This window comes from Leptosomus discolor, chromosome 1 (assembly GCF_034619465.1).
Source record: "Leptosomus discolor isolate bLepDis1 chromosome 1, bLepDis1.hap2, whole genome shotgun sequence".
Lineage (NCBI taxonomy): Eukaryota > Metazoa > Chordata > Aves > Leptosomiformes > Leptosomidae > Leptosomus > Leptosomus discolor.
Genome location: NC_141391.1, coordinates 118105158 through 118125978, shown reverse-complemented (window position 1 = coordinate 118125978; position 20821 = coordinate 118105158). Strand labels below are relative to the sequence as shown.

Sequence of the window (20821 nt, the reverse complement as noted above, 5' to 3'; positions counted from 1 at the left end):
TTAAAAAGGATTGGTATTAAAAAAAGGAAAAAAAAATCATGCTGTAAGCAAAGGTGATGGTTTATGTGACTGTATTAAATTAAAAAAAAATTATTTCTATTAAAACACAGTTAATCATCATTTTGTAATCAGTTAGTGAAGAAGTGAGACCAAATGCTTGTCATTGACATTTCTTCCTCTTCCTTCTCCTGCCGTGATTTTCTGGGGTAATTAAGATCACTATCTGAGTTTTTCAGTGCTGTGTGTTTTTTCTTTATTAAGCCTTCACCACTCCACAAAATTCTTTTGGCATTAATTAAATGCTTTATTACTGAATAGGTCACAAATATTTCAGCTGTCTAATTGCTGAAATTGCTCTTGGTGAAATTAATTCAGGATAGACAAGGTTTATCCTCTTTGCAAGGTACATTCAGCCAAGTACTGCAAGGGAATGCATGATGTAAGCTCCTTCAAATATGTTACTGCCAGGTAACTTCAATCAGTGTCTGGGCAGGACTAAGAGTCTGGCATTGACCTGATGCGTGGGGGAATGTTATGGTGTCTGGCTTCGTGTCTGTTGTGTCTATTATAATCAGTTCCTATTTGTAGTGAATGAGTTCCTAATTTATACAATTTAATGGCTGCAAAGCCTGTTCCAATTAGAGCTTGAATTGAATTGACAGAGGGTGTTTTATTTAGTTCAGCATTCAGTAAATTATGTAGCAGGTGCTGAAGAAGGGAAATAGTGTTTTGCTTCGTTGTCTAAATCATGACGACTGACTGGACTACTGAGAATTTTAAGTAAAATGTAATAGTCTTCCTTTTTCTTCCAGTTTGGTGGAAGTTAAGGAGGGATTGCAGTTGTGCTTCTATTTGGACTGCTCAGAATGACAGCAATATTGCAACTCAGTGAATCAAGGACATTGCGTTATACAGACAGGGCTATAAACGGCCAATCTACTTTTGTGTCAAGGCCTCTTCGCTATAATCAGCTTACATTCCATTTGCTTAGTATACCGAGCAGACCTGCTGTGACAGTATTTGTATAGTGTCTTATTCACAGTGTCCTTTTAAAAGTTTAGCCGTATGCCCACCTACTGTGCTAGCACTGCTGTACATGTAAGGGTTTTACAACAGCTATTTCCTTCTCTGATTCTCTGAACAACAGGTGACACCTGTGCATTTGAGCCAGAAATATGGGATTGTTTGACAAGCTAGCGGGATGGCTTGGGCTGAAGAAAAAGGAGGTTCACGTTTTGTGCCTTGGCTTGGACAATAGTGGCAAAACAACGATTATAAATAAACTTAAACCTTCAAATGTAAGTAGACCACTTAGTTCACTGTCATTTTTTTTGCTGCAGAGTTGATGTTTGTTTAAACTGGTTTTGCATGCTGTTATATTAAATGTGACCACGGAAAAGATGTGAAGTGCTTTTTGAATTAGTGCAGTGGAACAAATATATTTTAAGTGTTTCCAACTAACTAAAACTAAATGTAAGCATCCACGTGCATATTATGAAAACATTTCCCAAAAAAACCACTGTTAATGTGGCACGTTTTTTCTAAGATCACCCAATAAGGAAGGGTTTACGAAGGCTGGAATCAGAATCTGAAAGAGTTTTCTTAAATCACTTAAATAATTGCTGTAGGATTGCAGCTATGAGTGATATGTTGAACATTTGGGATTAATACAGTTGTATAACAACCTGTACTTGTCTACATTTATCACATTTATTTTAATCTCTTCCTGAGAAATAGTAAGTATATGATAAATAATACAATGGGAAATTATGTGAAGATGTGCCCTTAATGGTGACTTCAGCATTTTTAAGGCAGAATAACTTTCAAAATAAGCAGCATTTATGCTTGCAGTTTGTTCATCCAGTGAAAAGTGTGAAGAGGGCATGGTATTCTGAGCAAAATTTAAAGTAAGATTACCTTCTTTCTAGGTACATTTATGGAATAGAAATAGATTAAATTTGGTAAAGCCAGAGGTTTGTGCATCTTGGTTATATGCATCTGGGAAACCGGGATTTCTGCTGTTTACATCAGGACACAGCTTTTGTTTTTTAATTTTCGTTGAACTTTTCCTGAAGAGTACCACTGGACATGGTTTTTACAATGTAACATGGTAAAGAGTCTACTACTCTTCCATTCCTGGCAATTATTCTACCACTGAAAATTAAATAAATCTACAAACAAAGACTATAAACTTCTTCCTCTCTGCTGCCAGTCTTTTGGGGGAAGTGCTACAATTTGTAGCAAGTTATATCTTTATGTAATTTTTGAGGTCTTTATTGTAGCAGGGGTTTTATGTCATGCCTTAAACAGTAAAGGATTCCTAACTAGGGTTGAACACAGACTTGAGGATTTATCACAATAATAGGTATTAGAGAAGGTCCCAAGGGAATAACACAAGTAGAATAAATAGAATTTGTTTGCTTTACTCTAAATCGTGCAATGAGAATTTACTTCTAAATGTAGAAATGGCCTGTATCAGAAACAGTGTGACCAGCAGCAGTAGGGAAGTGATTGTGCCCCTGTACTTGGCACTGGTGAGGCCACATTTTGAATACTCTGTAGAGTTTTGGGCCCCTCGCTACAAGAAGGACGTTGTTTAGCCTGGAGAAGAGGAGGCTGAGGGGAGACCTTCTTACTCTCTACAACTACCTGAAAGGAAGCTTAGTGAGGTGGGGGTTGGTGTCTTCTCCCAAGTAACTAGCGATAGGACAAGAGGAAATAGCCTCAAGTTGCACCAGGGGAGGTTTAGATTGGACATTAGGAAACATTTCTTTACTGAAAGAGTGGTCAAACATTGGAGCAGGCTGCCCAGGGAAATGGTGGAGTCACCATCCCTGGAGGTGTTCAAAAAGCATGATGATGACTTGTAGACATGGTTTAGTGGGCATGGTAGTGTTGGGTTGACAGCTAGACCTGATGATCTTAGAAGTCTTTTCCAGCCTTTATGGTTCTATGATTCTATGTTTTCATTTAATGTGATGCTTTAGGAGGGTAGCTTTGCCTACAACTTGTGCAAATCCTATTGTTGCAAGACATTACAGATTCTCTAATGTTCAATGAATGTCATTAGATCAGACTTGATGAAATTGTTTATTGTTACTAAGTTCAATGGACAGATAATTTTGAGCTCTGGATCAACCCAGTTTTTGTAGGAACTGCTACATTGCCCTGGGAGCCATATATTAGGTGTCTGGCAAATGCAAGTGTTTCTCCATCTGTTTGCAGTTGTTTTTTCTGGGTCTGAAAAAATATGTTTGAAATAAATGTTGAAGAAGTAACACCTCTTCTACTTCACACAAATTTTCCCTTGGTGACAGGAGCTGTTGTCTAAACTGTCTACGATGGTGGCATGCCATTTTCATAATGAAGCTGCAGGTGAACAAGCTAAGCTTGCTTCAGTTGTATGCAAGGAATCAACTGCTTATAGTCAGTGTTTTTAATAAGGGGCTCTAGAAAGTCTGTAAAAAGATTGCATGTCACTTTCTCAGACAGCTCTGTAATCTTAAGGAATGTGATCTTTTCCCCTTCCCAATATTGATGCTTCTTAAAGGAGCTATTCTGTTGTACCAACTTAGCTCATGGATTCCTTGGCTAGCTCAGCAGTAAGCCTGGTTATCAGGCTGATCTATTAATAATGCTTTATGTTTTGGCCATTCCTCTGTGGTAAATGGTGATTTCTTCCAGTGATCTAGTAGTTTGAATAGAATGTGGTTAAGCCACTGTGTAATGTCTGCTGTATAATTCCCCATGTCAAATAGACTCCTCCAGCCTGTGGATAGAAGCTGGGAGTATGGCCAGCCTAGTGTCTTGATAAAAGCCTGGAGAAGAGAAGGCTCCAGGGGGACCCTGGAGCAACCTTCCAGTACTTAAAGGGGGCCTACAGGAAAGGTAGGGAGGGACTTTTTACCAGGGAGTGTGGTGACAGGATGAGGGGTAACGGTTTCAAACTGAAAGAGGGGAGATTTAGATTAGATATTAGGAAGAAATTCTTCACTGTGAGGGTGGTGAGACACTGGCACAGGTTGCCCAGAGCAGCTGTGGCTGCCCCCTCCCTGGCAGTGTTCAAGCCCAGGCTGGATGGGCCTTTGAGCAACCTGGTCTAGTGGAAGGTGTCCCTGCCCATGGCAGGGGATTGGAACTAGGTGAACTTTAAGGTCCCTTCCAACCTAAACCATTCTATGGTTCTTTTTCATCTAAGAGGCTTGGGTTATTGTGCAGACTTGTTTGGGCTGACATTGTGATTTCCAAAGTGCACAAATATTGTGAACTTTGACCTCAGTCATAATTTTCAAGCTGTTATCTCCATCTCCCGTGTTAACCTGTCTCCTATTTATTTCGTAGGTAATATCCACACATATGTGTACACACAGACTAATGTAAAGGGTGAAACCTCACTCTTCAGGCTAAAATGTCTTCAGTGCTCTTGTCCAATAGTGCTCACTGTATTTCCTAGAAAGAACCAAAAACTTGATTTTGAATTGTTTTACTTTTCTGGTGACTTTTTTAATATAAAGTATCTGGATTTGTAAAAAGTTTTTGTATTGCACAGTTTGGGGAAAAAAGATCTGTAATGTATTCATGTTTCAAATATGTTTCAATATTTACAACTTGTTGTAAAATTTGTACTTTCTTTTCTTTAAAGGCTCAAACTCAGGACATCGTTCCGACAATAGGATTCAGTATAGAGAAATTCAAGACTTCGAGGTAGTAGTTTCTGTCATTTTCTCAATTTAGCAGTAGTAGTTAATATACGATCATTGGACTTAATTATCTCCTTCAGTGGGATGTAACTGAGTATAATGTGTGGTGGTATAATGACACAACATGCAGTTTGCTGAAATTTTGTGGTACTCAGGAATCTTAATCATCGTTACAATGTATCATATCTTTTGTGCTGCTGTAAAACTATGTATGTGGGGGAAAAAAAAAAAAATTGATTTTTTTTTTTTTTTTTTGCAGTAGCGTGTATAAGCATCTGATTTCTGTCTGTTAAGAATTTCAGAACAGGACACTGTTACAGGCTTGAGGGGAGACAGTTGCTTAGATGGTAACCTGTATTCCATTAAGTGCTCTTACTGGAGGGACTCTGAATAGATTGCAATCTAATCTCATTAAAAGAAAAAATGGTGGCTACAGCGTTAGCAATGTAAAGATGACAGGGGCAAAGGTCAGGAAAAGGAGGAAGAAATCATTAGTTGAATGAAGGCTAATATTTAGAAAAAGAATGTCATGAGACAAAGATACTTCAAGGAAGTAACTTTAGATATTATTTTATAATTCTGTAGGCTTCACGGTGTATTTTTAATGGGTGCAGTTAGTCTTCAAACCAAAAAGCATGCCCCACCAGATGAAAGATCTGCAAGAAAACTGTTTATTCCTTGAGCCAAATGATGTGTGGGACTGATAGGTTTCATATTTTTATGAAAATCAAAAGGTCAAACTGTGAGGCTCAACAGCTGTGTTCTGTCTCTTTAAAGCGTGTAAGACAGGTTTGGGGTTTGGCTGTGTGAGACTGTAAATCGATTTATATAGCTTTCCTTTATTCTGATCCTGCAGTAGGAGAGATGACCAGCAAATACACCATGTAGAATGATTAAAAACCAAACAAACCCACAACCCACCCCAAAAACTCATTAATCTAATATTACAACCAAAACATTGTTTGGGGGTGGCTAATAAATTTGTACATGGCAGAGCGGCTAGTCTAGAATCAGGTGATGTCTGGATATAGAGTGGAAAGGATGTCTGCAGAGCTTCGTTTGCTAAACCACCTCATTTTGGTGCAGCCTCCACTCAGGGAGCTATTTGGGACTATCCAAAACAGGAAAGCCTAATACTGAAGTCGATGTTGCCTCTATAGATATTTCAGGAATAGATCGGAACTTTTTTTGTAATGTTCTTTAAGTTGACTTGATGTATTTAGTGTTTGGGTGAAATCTCAAAGTTGCAAAGACTACCCTTTGTGGCTTGGTCGCCTTAAGTGACCTGTTATTACCAGAATGTGATTTTTTTCTGAAGGTGGGATTTTTTAAATTTTTTTTTTTTTTTTAGAAAAGCCTTTTTGTTTGCATATAGAAGCCTTTGGATGTTATCAGTGCCTGTCTAGGGGCAGAATTTAAGACAGGCTGTGGATTTTAAGTCATGGCTCATCTGAATTTCTTTTACTCAACATTATAAACAATATTTGATACTAATGTGATAAAAAGTGAGGCTGAATGGGAGCTTATTTTGTATCTTTATAATTGGTTTAGTTCTATTATTCAGAGAATAAACAAACATTTTCTGTTGTAAAATATTTCTCTAGTAAGTCTGCAAAACTGGGTAGGATAGTTTGAAGGCTGACAGAGTAACCAGAGTTCCTCTGGGAATATTTTTCTGTTGATTAGGACTCAAGCTGATCTGGCTTTTTTTCTGTCAAGGTAGCAAAGAAAATGGTTTGGGTTTTGTTCTTTCTGTGCCTCATACACTTCTTTTCTTTGCAGTTTGTCTTTCACGGTGTTTGATATGTCAGGTCAAGGGAGATACAGAAACCTCTGGGAACATTACTACAAGTAAGTCTATCGTTTATTTTAAAGCATTGCTGTTCATATTAGCTGTCATGTGTTATTTAAACAGAAGTATGATAATATCTAGTGATTAAAAATTATTCAGAGAAGACTCACCTGGTGTTTGACAGAAAGTCGTTCTAGATAAATACGACTTTTTTCTGTTCTAAAAAATGAAAATTTTTATATGCTGTTATCAGCATGCTTTTGTAGTCATCTTGCTGACTTGAAGATTGGGGGAGCGTATGTAGAGATGGGATTTAAATGTTGAAACTTGAAAGCCAATCCTGTAAGAAAGCACCGAGATGAGTTAGGCTTCCTATTTTTCTATTCTTCTGTGGGTAAGTAACTTAAGACCCAAAGATATTGGTTGATGGCTGGGATTTTTAGAGTTGAGGGAAATTAACCTCAGAGATTGAGGTACATGTAACTAAGAACTTGACCAAGTATTCTTAGACGTTATTCATTAAGCGGCATATTCACTGTACTTCATAACACTATGATATTGCCCTATTTGTAATAAACACCATTTTCTGTTTTTCTAGCTTCTAATGAAATCTTGAATCTTAGTTTATGTTGTCTCATTTTATTCTGCAATACCTGATGCTCATCTAAATAAGGTGAACAGCAGTAAACCACACAGAAATAGCTTCGAGAAATAGAATGGAGGAATTCTGAAGATTATTATATTGACTAAAAATTAATATTTAATGTGATAGAGCTTAAAGTGTTCTTTAATGGAGGATTAACACTTCGTCTCCTTTCTGTGCAAAATATGTTTTGAAAACTTGTGTGGGCAGGAGACCTTCATTGTTCAAGAGTGTTAGATGTATGTCTCCCAAATCTTTCGGATTGCAATAACTGATGCCTTTAGGCTGCTCTCAGAGTGCTAGCCAAGTGCTTCATAAGCACATAATTTTTCTACCTGCTGTATTTAATGCATTAATTTATCCCTTGTGTGGCATAACCGGCTTTTTTCGTCTTAGCAATAAGGGAGTTCTTAGGTAATGCTGACAGTGAAATGTGCACTTTTATCCACCTCTGTTCCTGATCCAGTGCAGTAGTCACGTATTTAACTTCTAAGAATAATATAAAAATAATAATGTGCTGTTCATTTTACAAAGTTAAGCAAGATTTAATTTTGCAAGAGTTGCAAAATGACAACCAAATCTGATCAAGTGTCTAAGTAGTTGCTTCAGAGTGGTTGAAGCCTGCCCTTTTCTTCTGTTTGACTCAAAACAATCTTCTAGGATGTCCTCAAAGTACACTTGTCTTAAACTTATGTAAGCTCATGTTGTGTCCCTATTACTGTTACTTGTTTGTGAAGTTATTTTTTGGTACTAAGTACATGCTAGACTGATTCCTCTAGAAAAATCCTGTATGCTCATCAAATTTACTTAGGCATTTCCAGCTAATATGCAAAAGTTTTATTTACTGTTAAAGTTCTTCTGTACTCCAGATAAGAATGGACCTTCTCACACACTCTTAGGCTGGTCAAGTTATTTCTGGTTTTCAGTAAGTCTAGGACTATTTCTATCAAAATAGGAAGGTAGATGGTGCTGGGGGGGGGTGAAGAATGTATCCGTAATGGTCTCGCAGAGAAATGTAAAACAAAGGAGAATTTAATACTACATTAAAATGTAAATTAAAAATACTTTTTGAAAGTCTTTATAACTGCTCATCTGAATTGGTCAGACTTTATTTTGCGTTCAAATAAGTTTCAATAAATAAAACATCAAGTTATAAAATATCAGTAATCTCCTGAAATAATGAGTTGAAGAGTTGTATATATATGTTGTGCCTGTGGTCATATTGCCAGAAAAATGTCTTAACAATTTGAAATAGTTGCAAGTTTTTGCCTGTCACTCAAAACAAAGGTCCTGTTTATGCAGATTTTTGTAAAAGTGAAATTGATCTGCATATGCCTAGTTGTTAAGCATCTGTGGACACATGGGGGTTTTTTTAAAAAAGATAATTGACCTTTCTCTAAATAAACTTGGTTTAGTGTAGGAAATAAAGAATTTCTACAAAAACCTGTTGAGATTTTCCTTGTGTGTCGGACCACACTGTTAGAATAGCAGTTGATTACACTTTAATTTTTCAGCCTAAGTAGTGAAATCAAGCTTTTCTGAAGGGTCTGTGTAGACTGAACCTTGTATGAGTCATGCAGCTAACAATCTCATAACAAAACATAACAATAACAACAACAAAAATTAGAGGGGGAAAAAAATCACATTTGTTTGCCTTTATTTTGGTGTTTCTTCTGAAGCCTTTTCTTAATCACAGTTTAAAAGAACCTATAATTTGCCTCTTTGCTCTTTTTATGTTATGCAGAGAAGGCCAAGCCATTATTTTTGTCATTGATAGCAGTGACAAATTAAGAATGGTTGTGGCCAAAGAAGAACTTGACACCCTTCTGAATCATCCAGGTGAGGAGGCTTTTTTCCCCTTCTGTCTCCATATTTGTTATGTTATCTTAAGAAAAGCCCTTATCTGAATTCTGATTACTTTGCAAATATTTTAGCCGCTCATGAATACTACAACAATAATAGTCTTCAATATGTTTGGGGGGGGGGGGTTTATACCTATTCACGTTTACAAACTGATGATACTTCAGTTGGCTACGCTGAGTTGGATTGGTCTTTTATTAATCAATATAGATCAAAAGTTGCATTGTTTTAAGGAAGGATAGACTTTGACCCTTTGGAACCTGGAGAGCCTGTGTGTGTCGATGAACACATACAAAAAAGTATCTCCCTGTCTGGATTTTTCCATGAAGACAGCTAATTCCTTTATGTAACTTTTAATTTCTTTTTTTTTCATCGTCGTTATCTTTTTTTTTTTAATGATGCTTTAGCCAAAAATAAGGAGGGATAATTATACCCATCAGTTTCAATTGCCTACAAAAGGATACATGGGATGGAAGAGGATATGAGAGGATTCATAGTTGGGGGGTTGGGTTTAGGGTGTTCATTTGATTTGTTTGGTTTGGTTGGTTTTTTTTACATGAGGCTACACCTTTTTTTAATTAAGTTCTGAGATCAGACAATTCTTCACTTCTTTGGCTTCCATATAGCCAGCATTACTGGAATGTTTTTGTAAGCAATATGCAATTTTGTCTTTCAATACTTTAGGTAGTTGCTCTGAGTAACAGATTATAAAACTACGTGCAAGAAATTTAAAAGGGAAATAATCCTGTAATTCCTTATTTATTTATTTACTAAGATGGTAGAGCCTTAACTTGTGGGGTTACCATGCTGAAAGTAAAAAAGGAGGAGCTGACTTGCATTTCTAACCAAGAAAAGCACTATGTGATAGTTACTATGATTTTATTTTCCATGAACACTGCATATAATATGTTAGTTCATCAACAAAGATGCTGTAGCTGAGTGTGTGAGAGCTGACTGGGCCCTTTTAAGTTCATATTTGAGGGTATGGGCCACTTCAAATGCAGACACTGAAAAGAGTCTTGTGAAGGTCAAAGGGAGGATGAGGTGAACCAAAGGCTGCAAGTGGATTACGCAGAGGTCGGGGAACTTTGTACCAAAGCAGGTATTAACCACAGTGGGGAAAGGCGATTCTGTTGGTGAAACAGAAACCACATAGGAACCAAGGGTGGGAGGTGAAGACTGCTGTAAGAAGTTACTGGTTTCTTAGAAGGCAAAAGAGTGAAAATGTTAAGACTGAGGAGATGCAAGCTTAGGTGGGGCTTTTCATTTAGGCATTAATAGCTTATGAATGCTGGTCTAGCAGGTCAGTGCTGTTCAGTTGATGTGTTCGTGTCTTCTAGTTCTGAAAGACCATGGCTATGGCCACCTGGTACGTTCCTTAGAACCAGGAAAGGGCAGTTGTGTATTTCTGCCTTGGAGCAGCTCAGGTCAAATGCAGCAACAGTGTTCCTGTTTTATCATTTCGGATTTTGATAGGTTGCATCTAAGAGAACCAAAGAGAATAAAAAGTTCTTCTAGTAGCGACGTTCGATAGAAGTAGCTGTTAACTGAATCAATATGTAACTGTTTTACTATATCAATATTTTTATTTGTATTACTGTTCTGCTTTTCTTCCTGCATACCCTACTTTATCCCCATCTATGCTTCTGCCTTGAACCTCCTGGAGTGGTTTAAATTTTCGTGTTTACTTAAGGTTTAAATGGATGCAGGGTAACAACTTTCAATCAATTTCTCTCTCTGAAAGTCTTGGCAATCCTTCAGTAAACCAGTTTCCTCTCTTTTTGCCAGAGGTTGTCAAGTGAAAGGGAACATGTACTGTGAAGCATTAATGGAGTTAGAAGTTGTACTATCTAGGACTGTTTTGTGAATCAGAACTATAAATTATTTTTAATTACACAAGTGGACAATGCACTTTACAAATAACAGCTTGTTTAATGATCACTGTTACCATATTATTTTTTTTAAATCAAACTTCTTCAGCATTTTGCAAGATGGTAGTCTGTGTATTACTTGTTTTAGATATTGACTCTTGGGTCACTTGACCTCCAGCACATGCTTCTAAAATAAACTGGAATTCCTGTATATTTGAAATTCTTTGTATAAAATTACACATCACACATATCTAGTGTCTGAGATTTTTTTTGAATGTGCTAACTCATAACTACTGGCAATGAGAAAATGTTAGCTTTCCATTAATAACTGTAAAAAGGGTGGGGGGAAATACTGCATAGTAGGAAACAATGTCGTAAGGTAGGAAAGAGTGTAAATTTCTGCCACCACCACTTAACAAACATCTTTAAGCGTACACTTATGAGTCTATGTGGGTAAGTTGTGCCCCTTTTTAATTGCTTTAAAAAAAACCACTGAAAATTCCTTGATTAACTTGGCTATTTGCATATGTGATATCAACCAATTTCTGTGGCTTTAATTTATCCATAACCTGCAACCTGTGGGTACCAGGGTTCATTTAATTATACCATAGATTAATGTAGAAGTTGCAGTCTGGAGACACGAACGATGTTCAACTATGGAATCAAAATAGGCATTTAATGATGCTTTGTGCTTGTGTTTTGAGGCCTTTGATTTGTGTTAGAGGATATCAGAGTTAAAAATAGCTCCAGATAGGGTAAATAGTTGTGAAAATGGTCAGTGTTTTGGTCAGCACTCATGATCTCTGAGTGTGAGTAGATGGTGTTATCTCCACTGATTTTGTGGAAAGGTTCAGTAGGGGGTTTGAAAAGAACATAATTAGGAGGGTTCAAACCACTTCAGCATTGACAGTTTGCTGGGGTTTTTGTTCCCTGCCCACCCCCCCTCACCCCCCCTGCCCGGGGCAGCTGGCTTATGTTTGAAGTTTTAAAATGAATCCTTAGCTTGTTTCCTATGTGAAATAACCTTTTCTTTTTACTATTTTAAAAAGAGCCAGTACAGCAGTTTTCATCAGGAGTGGGGTGGGTTGAGTTCTTATCCCATCAAGAATTGGTTGATTGATAGAATCAAATCTAGATTTTTCTCTAATCCTGAAAATCATCCTTTGTTTAAATAATGTGAAAAATTCTTAGTTAGTCTTGGTGCTGGTAATTTTTTGGCAGTTTTGCATCTCTGGGGTTGAAGAGAGTATGCTTTGTTTCTTCTTTTGTGGTAATCAGCAAGGCTTATGCTTCTGAATGCATAAGTATGCCAGGAATTGCCAGTGTATTTGGTTTGGTCCGTAGTTCTCACTGCTAGCTAAGAAGAGCTTCTGGAAAAAAAGTCCTCCTTCAAGTGAAAGTAGGATAAGGGATTGTCCAGACATGTGCATTTTTTTCCTATTTTATGAATTTTATGAAGTCATGGATGCTCCCGAGTATGCTAAAGGATAATTCAGACTACCCTTACGCAACTATTGTTGTGAGGTTATGAATGAACAGAAATAATTTTTCTGTCCATTTTACACATCCAGTCCTCACTAAGCAGAGATGTGTAGTATTTGTAGACAGTTGTTTGATCTCCTGTTCCTCAGCTTCACTAGAAATTTATACCTACAGCTTTAAATGTATGTATAAGGTAGGGGGAGAGGGGGTGGAAGATTCCAAAGCTTGCCAGAAAGTTTGTGAGCATTCTTGAAGCATGCATCAGAGGCCATGTGACCCAACAGTGTGCCTCTTGGTAGGACACAGCCTTCAGAGAACTGCAGTTACAGGTGAGCAAAATATCTTCCTGTGCTGTTCGTAGCTTATGACATGTGGAGATTAGTAAGTGTTGCATAATGTCGTGTTCTGTTTCTGCTCATGCCTAGATATTAAGCACCGTCGACTGCCTATTCTCTTCTTTGCTAACAAGATGGACCTCAGGGATGCAATATCATCTGTGAAAGTATCTCAGTTACTGTCATTAGAAAACATCAAAGACAAGCCCTGGCATATCTGGTAAACTTCCCTCTTTCTACCCTTTTATTGGTATTACTTTGTACATTCATATTTTAGCTCTATCGTTCACTCATAGAGTCATAGAATCATTAGGTTGGAATAGACCTCTGAGATCAAGTCCAGCCGTTGACCTAATACCACCACGCCCCCTAAACCATGTCCTGAAGTGCTACATCTACATGGTTTTTGAATGCCTCCAGGGGTGGTGACTTCACCACTTCCCTGGGCAGCAGTTTGACTACTCTTTTGGTGAAGAAATTTTTCCTAATGTCCAATCTAAACCTCCCCTGGCACAACTTGAGGCCATTTCCTTTTGTCCTATCACTAGTTACTTGGCAGAAGAGACTGACCCCCACCTCACTATCAACCAGATAAAATGCTGTGCTGCCACATGTGGAAATGGTAGTAATATTACAATACTTGCTATGAAACTTGCTTTAAATGCACAATGCATCCATGTAAACTGTGTTTTGCAAATTTTCACAGTAGAACTATTACCCAAATAATGAAAGGGAGGACTTTGAGTGAAATCAGAAGGCAGTGTTCTTATCAGAAGAATAGCTGCTATTACTTTTTTCGCTGGGAAATGGAGTAGAGTTGTTGTCAGAGTCCTGCTGCTAGTTTGTCTTGCAGGTTTCAGAGTACCAACAATAAAAACATCAGGGTTGTTTTTTTTCCACTCTGCAGATGCTTTAGTAAACTGTTGAAAGGCCATTTAGTAAACTAATGAAACTTAACAGTAAACTGTTTGCATGTGAATTCAGAGGGACACCATGCTTTGTACCCTGTAACGTTTTAGGAGATTTTTACTTGTAGGAGCTAGTGTGTTGTCTAGCTGAAGGATGTAAGCTTTCATATAAATAGAAGGATTTTATGCCAGTGTTCACGAGGAAAAAAACTCTCCTTTTATCAGAAATGTTTTATAGAAGTTAGACTTTTGTCTTATTAATGTCCTCAAATGCTACAAATAAAAGTGAAATCAGCAGTTAAAAGCTGCTGAAAACTACAATTTTCATTTTACACCCTATAATATTAAACTTAATTACCTGGGTGTTGGTTTGGGGTCACTGCTTTGTTTCACAAATTACACTGATGAATTCCCGAGCGCCTTGGAAGATAATCTTATAGCTAACCACAGTAACATTCCAGATACATGTCTGTGCTAGTTTTCATAAGCTGAAGAAGAAGGGGCCTTTAAACAGTTATATCTCTGTGATTCAAAAGGTAAATTTCCACTGTTCTCAGTGTAGCTTAATATTAATATATATTAACAGACACTCTTAGGGTTGCTGTTAGAATGAAGTATGTATGCACTATACTTTCTTCCTCCAGTACGCCAACATTCTTGCTGTGTATAGGAACTGCATTGGGGGACAATCAGACTTGATGATCTTAAAGGTCACAGAATCACAGAATGGTAGGAGTTGGAAAGGACCTCTGGAGATCATGTGATCCAACTCCCCCACCAAAGCAGCTTCGCCTAGAGCAGGTCACACAGGAACGCGTCCAGATGGGGTTTTAATATCTCCGGAGAAGGAGACTCCACAGCCTTCCTGGGAAGCCTGTTCCAGGACTCTGTCACCCTCAGAGTGAAGAAGTTTTTCCTCATGTTCAAGCGGAACTTCCTGTGCTCCAGCTTCTGCCCATTGCCCCTTGTCCTGTCACTGGGCATCACTGAGAAGAGCCTGGCCCCATCCTCTTGACACCTGCCCTCTAGATATTTATAAGTGTTGATAAGGTCCTCTCTCAGCCTTCTCTTCTCCAGGCTAAAGAGACCCAGGTCTCTCAGCCTCTCCTCATAGGGGAGATGCTCCAGTCCCCTAATCATCTTCATAGCCCTCCACTGGACTCTTTCCAGTAGCTCCCTGTCCTTCTTGAACTGGGGGGCCCAAAACTGGATCCAGGTGTAGCCTCACCAGGGCAGAGTAGAGGAGGAGGAGAACCTCCCTCGACCTACTGGCCACACTCTCCTTAATGCACCCCAGGACACCATTGGCCTCCTTGGCCACAAGAGCACATTGCTGGCTCATGGTCATCCCATTATCCACCAAAACTCCCAGGCCCCTCTCTGCAGAGCTACTTTCAAGCAGGTTGACCCCCAACCTGTACTGGTGTGTGGGGTTATTCCTCCCCAGGTGCAGGACCCTACACTTGCCTCTATTAAACTTCATTTGGTTCCTCTCTGCCCAGCTCTCCAGCCTGTCCAGATCTCGCTGAATGGCAGCACAGCCTTCCCTTATATCTGCCACTCCTCCCAGCTTTGTATCATCAGCAAATTTGCTGAGGATACACTCTGTCCCTTCATCTAGGTCATTGATGAATATATTGAATAAGACAGGCCCTGATACTGACCCCTGGGGAACACCACTGGTTACAGGCCTCCAGCTGGACTCAGCACCCCTGATCACACTGCTTGGTCTTTTCCAACTTAAATGATTCGATGATTCATTGCTGCTGTTGTAGGTAGAAAACATCATCTATAGCACAGTCTGAGGAGGGAGTTTTCTAAGTGGCAGTGCCACAGAACAATGTGGCTGCCTTGTGTGGGAGCTCTTCCAGAACCCCTCATGTTCTAGGAACAATTCCTCTGCCTTGAAACTGAAATTAAGATAAATCACATCTTGAAATGGTGTTTGCATATTGGGAAGGGCCTCTAGAATATATCATTTGAGAAGCAGCCTCCTCCATGTGAAGAAAACTGAAGTAAACTGTACTTGATGCTACTTTGCAATTCTGTAAATTACAATTATAGTGATGACTGCACTAAAACTGGTATTTCTACAAAATTTTCATAATTTGGTTTGTTTCTTTCAGTGCTAGTGATGCTCTTAAAGGAGAAGGATTACAAGAAGGTGTGGATTGGCTCCAAGGTATATCATGTGTAATTCTCTTGCTCTATTTTCATTCTGTTAAACTTCTTAGTTTTGTAAGGTTTTTTCTTTATTATTTCCTTTTGTTTTCTTTCTGTCCACTTCTGCTGTCAGATCAAATTACACAGTGAGTACTGATGTTCTGTCCCATATTTGCCTTTCATTTACCTCCTTAGCATACACAAAAGATCATGCCATTTTCTTTGACAAAAGTGTGTACTGTGAAATACTAATAGTGTACTCTTGGAAACAGTGTAACACTTTCTTGTAAGCAATAATAATAATACCAGCTCCTGCACTTCAATCTATAATTGTTGTAGTTCAGTTTGTTCTTTAATTTATTCTTACTGTCATGTCCCAGTTTTACATACTGTTATGTATCAGGAAATGGTGAATAAGCTGGCTAGAAAAATAAGTGAAGTACACAGACAAATACACTAGTTATGATTATGCAACTTCAGTTCTTTAATCTAGAGCCAAAATAAGAACAGATTACACTATAACGGTCATAGCATATGTAGACACTTGTAACTACATAGAAAATATCAGATCCAGCTTAGATGATGTATTATGTTCACATTTTAAGTTACAAACTTGGTATGGATGCTCTATATCCTTCTGTTCTATGTTGGTAAGGATCTGGTCTCTTTTGTCCTCCTGTGTACTGCTAAATGTATAGAATAGTGAAGTGTGGTATTGTTTTGGTAGACTCATTCTAATTTTAGTTCCCTAACTTACATTGCTTATACTGTGAGTGTATTAGTGTAGTATATATAACCTGAATCTGCAAGACGGTTTCTCTGTACTGGCGTGTTCTGTGATGGGGCAGCCACTAGATGTCAGCGATGTTCCAGAGTCAGTGCCACCAAACTCCTTTCCTTCAAAATGCAGCTAATACTCACGGTTGTCCCTGATTTACATATCTCCATTTATCTATGGATACCAGACTGTCCTTTCTACTTAGAATCCTTGCTGCTAATTAGAAAAAGATCTTTTATTTTACTGTGTTATTACAGAATACAAAAACATTTGGTCATGTTTTCAGAGGAGGGGATACTAATTAAAATAGTCTTTACAAAGAGGTTTACTGCCCAACCGAAGAACAGTGATGCATCTCCACCATCTAAAAGAGTTCTGTGGTGGGGAACCAGCATCTTATTACAGAGTTTTCTTCACTGCCGTATCCTGTTATCATAGAGGCTGATTCCAAATCGTGTACTTTTTCCTAATTTCAGGCATAGTTCTGATTTTGTAATATTTTCCTGCAATTTTTAGGGTCTTTGCTTGTCTTTGAGGAACCTTCTAAGTTTCAACCCAAATTTTGAGTTGATGATCTTGTACGTAGCTTTAAGATACTTAAAAGGATCTCAAATCCTCGTCTAAATATTTTCTGACAAAATATTTAAGTTGTATATGTAGATTTTTTTTTTTAAGCACAGTGAGCAGGTGCTTCTGGTGTCACTCACATAGCTCTTCATAACTATTCACTTCTCATGGATTGTTAAACTTCCTAATTTTCTGAGCTGAAATTCTTCATGGATGGGCTTTATCTAAAAATTTTCTTTAACTCCCTGGCTCAGTGTCCCCAAAAGCTTAAGAGGGATTGGGTTTAAACTATATTGTTGCCTAAGCACGTGCAGTTTGGCGGTTATACTTTTAATGGATGATGACTTTGATATTTCGAGAACAAATTTCTACCACAATTCTCCTCCTCATTCCTAGAGCACTAGATGGAAATATTTCGAGAACAACCCTTAAGTTACAGTGGTCCCTAAATCACAGCCTGTGGATGTCATAAAATTTAGTGGAGGAATTGACACCTATTTAACGAATGCACAGTTCTTATCCACAGCCATGCTTTCCTTAGTTACCTTTTGCAGACCCATTTCAGGTAGTTCACAGATTCGGGGCAGCAGGGGCAGAAGGTTTTGCCTTTTTTTCCTAGTGAAGACTGAGTGTGCATATTTCCCTATTTTGTAATGGTGTTACTACTGCAACAACCTATCAGTAGGGTAAAACTAACCTGTCACACAACAGTCTAAACCCAATTCATGTTCCCTATTAGTGCGGGGAGTTGTGCTGATTTCTGTATCTTGTAGGATGCAGCACATCTGCTAAGGAAGCATTTGAAGTGAATTGAGAAGTGTCAATCAGGCAGTGGTATGGGCAAGTGTGGCTACTGAGAGCAAAGAAGTTTTCATGCGAGTTATTCAGAAACAAACTTGAAAACCTCTGCTGTTGGAGAGTTAGGTCATGTTCAGTTATGTGGAAGCTGAAATGTGTACAAGGAATTGAAATGCACATAAAGTAAACTTCCATGCCTTATTCTCATCATAGTTATCTCATAAGCCCCAAAAAAAGATAGAAATTGAATTATATGGAAGAGTCTTCCTGTTTAATTAGCAACATTTGGGGGAAACAACTTGGCTGTGGAGGAATTTCAGAAGAGGATGAGAAAACAAGTTGAAAACAACTCTTAAGTGCATTGTCCCCCCATTCTTGTAACTACACCAAAATATCTATTGGTGTATTTCTGTAACCTGGACAATACTGGGTTATGTTTTCAAAAAGCAAAATACAGCAAGAATTCATCTTGTATTAAGACTAACTGTTTCTTTTTATTAACAGATCAGATCCAAGCAATGAAGACATGAGGGATAAATAAAAGATGTATGGCATTCTTTTACAAACTTTGTCAGTAGATGTACAAGTTCCTTGGAAAGGAAGAATGATTTAAGGAAAATGAACAGTTCAGCTAAAATATACTGTGGTGACTTGTTTCCTTTTAGTATCTCTTCCAGGAAAACTGAATGTAGTCAACATAGCGCCTCAGGAATACACACTGATGAATTAAATTGAATCATGTGACTGGAGAGCATATTTTTTAAAAAGATTTGTGTTAACAATAAACATCTGCATTCATTTGAGTTTTAGGTGATAAACAGCCATCAGGAAGTGCCCCTCTGGTTTTTGGGGTGACACCTTTTGACCAAATGGGAGTATTTATTTACCTGAGAAAGACTAATCAGCACTTCCTGAAATATAGCTGCATGAGATACCATCTGATTTTAGCTGCCTGTTTTTAGATATTTCTGCATTTTTTTATTGTAAAGTTTGATGTTGGGTTTTTAGTAACCATCTACAATAGGCTTCTAGAGGAACATTTTGATTTAAGATACAAGGATTCAAATATTCAGTGCATTTGTTATAGATGATTGCAGATGTTTTTAAGGAACTGCTTTTAATGAAATGTTACGAATTGTTTTTGTGATATGGCATGGTTATATTTGCATTCCCATCAATAAAACTTCAAATATACAGCATGCCATGGTTTGTTTTTTTAACTTAAATATGCTCATTGATGGTCTTCACATCTTAGAGATTTTTGTTTGTCTGTTAGTTCATTTGGAATTTTCTGGATTTTGAACATTAGGAAATGTTTGTCTATTTGATAATGGAATTGGCACTGTATACTGTGATAAAATGTTATCTCTTTTGGCGAGCTTTTTTTTTAATTGCATATATTTGTTACACTCCAATAAACTCAGCTGCACTTCCAGATATTTAAGGAGTACAGTTAAGGGACAGTTCACTAGTTTTTACTAGATTATTATTATGAAATGTCTTACACTTCTCTTGTGTATAAAAACTGTTTTACCTCCAAGAATAATTTTTAATAAACTTTCTGTATTCAAAGATGTACCATAGGTAACAAATTAAGCCAATGCTAAGAACTTTATTTTTGTCATGCCGCATCTTCCCCTTTGATCCCTCCTCCCTTGTCCAAGAAACAAGAAGACTAGCACTGGAAACACTGGTCTGTGTTTAACTGAGTGATTAGCTGATTCCTGTGGGAGATGTACTATGTAGGTCTTGCAAAAGCTTCCCCCCACCTTGTTAGACTATAAAACACAAATGTTCTGTAAGCATGCCTTCTAAGGCTCACTTAATAGAGGAATATTTGGAGCAGACTTGCCTGAAATGGTAGAACAGTTTCATGTACTTTCAGTTATTATTAAACAGTTAAAATTAACTCCCCTGCTTTTCTAGAGGGACTTTTTGCTAAGTCTTACTATAAAAAAAACTTTCTTACAGGATGATATAATTCTAAGTTTGGTTTGTCATGAAAGTATCTTCCCTGTCTCTTTCTGTGACACCTTTGGCCTTCTGTCAGCTCTGAATCTAAATATCTATACAAAATCAAATAAAAAGGAGAAAAAGTCATATATAATTCTGAGATGTTTCTCTGTCTCTGAGTTGTGGAGCAAACAATTTTCTGGTTTACTTTGCCTTGGATAATATGGCAGCTTGTTGGGAGCATCTTTTTCTAAGTATTTTTTAAGGTTTTGGTTCACTTATATGACTTATTGAAATGAAATGTTTAATTTTAAGTTGGCATTAGTTCTTTTTCTACCAAAGAAAATTTTTCTTACAAAATCTATCTGCGTTTCTGACTTCCTTGAATAATCTGGACCTTGATGGCTTTCTGATTATTTTTAGGGGTTTTATGCTGGACTACAGAAAGTACTATGTTTATCTTAGGGATTGCCTTTACTATCATGGGAAACTGTTTGAATGAACTGCTTTGTTCTTCCACACACAAATCTGAAGAAATTATCCTGTTGTCTTTTACTTTTTGCTTTCTGATGTGGTTAGTAAGCCCCTTTTTGAAAACAGCAGTTAGTTATTTATGTTAACTATTGTTTCCCTTTTTGTTTTTTCTTCTTTTTTTGTTTTTGTTTTTTTCTTTAGCAGCTCTTTCTGTTCCTCTCCTACCAAGATGCTGGGCTGGATGGAGACCTGTTGGAAGGAGTGGGAATGGGGACAGTCGCATTAGTGAAACACTCCATTTTTAATTTTTTTTAATTATTTTTCCATTACTGCTTCAGCCATTACTTGTATCTCACTTCTAGAACATTTGTGATCATTCTGTGAACATAAACTACCAAAGGGATGTCTGCATGTTCAACCCTCCTACCCTCATGGTGTACAGGCATAGGTCCCTAATGTACACAGTTGCTACAGCCTCGAGTTGCTCTAATAATGTT

At 37.7% G+C, this 20821-nt stretch overlaps 1 protein-coding gene across 2 annotated transcripts; it reads left to right on the top strand.

Annotated features, from left to right (window-relative positions):
* Positions 1 to 1175: 1175 nt before the first annotated feature.
* ARL6 (ARF like GTPase 6) lies at positions 1176 to 18438 on the top strand. 2 transcript variants are annotated; one of them, XM_086463297.1, is made up of 8 exons: positions 1176 to 1298; positions 4643 to 4704; positions 6483 to 6551; positions 8880 to 8974; positions 12774 to 12903; positions 15718 to 15773; positions 15888 to 15900; positions 18402 to 18438. In XM_086463297.1, the coding sequence occupies exons 1-8, from the start codon at positions 1176 to 1178 to the stop codon at positions 18436 to 18438; spliced, it is 585 nt and encodes a 194-aa protein (XP_086319423.1). The 2 variants fall into 2 exon arrangements, with proteins under 2 accessions (XP_086319423.1, XP_086319421.1); XM_086463295.1 differs by lacking the exon at positions 15888 to 15900 and having other exon boundaries at positions 18402 to 18436.
* Positions 18439 to 20821: the final 2383 nt, after the last annotated feature.

Coding starts and splice junctions, on each gene's coding strand:
- ARL6 (XM_086463297.1), top strand. CDS start 1,176: ATGGGATTGTTTGACAAGCTAGCGGGATGGCTTGGGCTGAAGAAAAAG. Junction 6,552..8,879: donor CTCTGGGAACATTACTACAA/GTAAGTCTATCG, acceptor TATGTTATGCAG/AGAAGGCCAAGCCATTATTT. Junction 12,904..15,717: donor GACAAGCCCTGGCATATCTG/GTAAACTTCCCT, acceptor TGTTTCTTTCAG/TGCTAGTGATGCTCTTAAAG.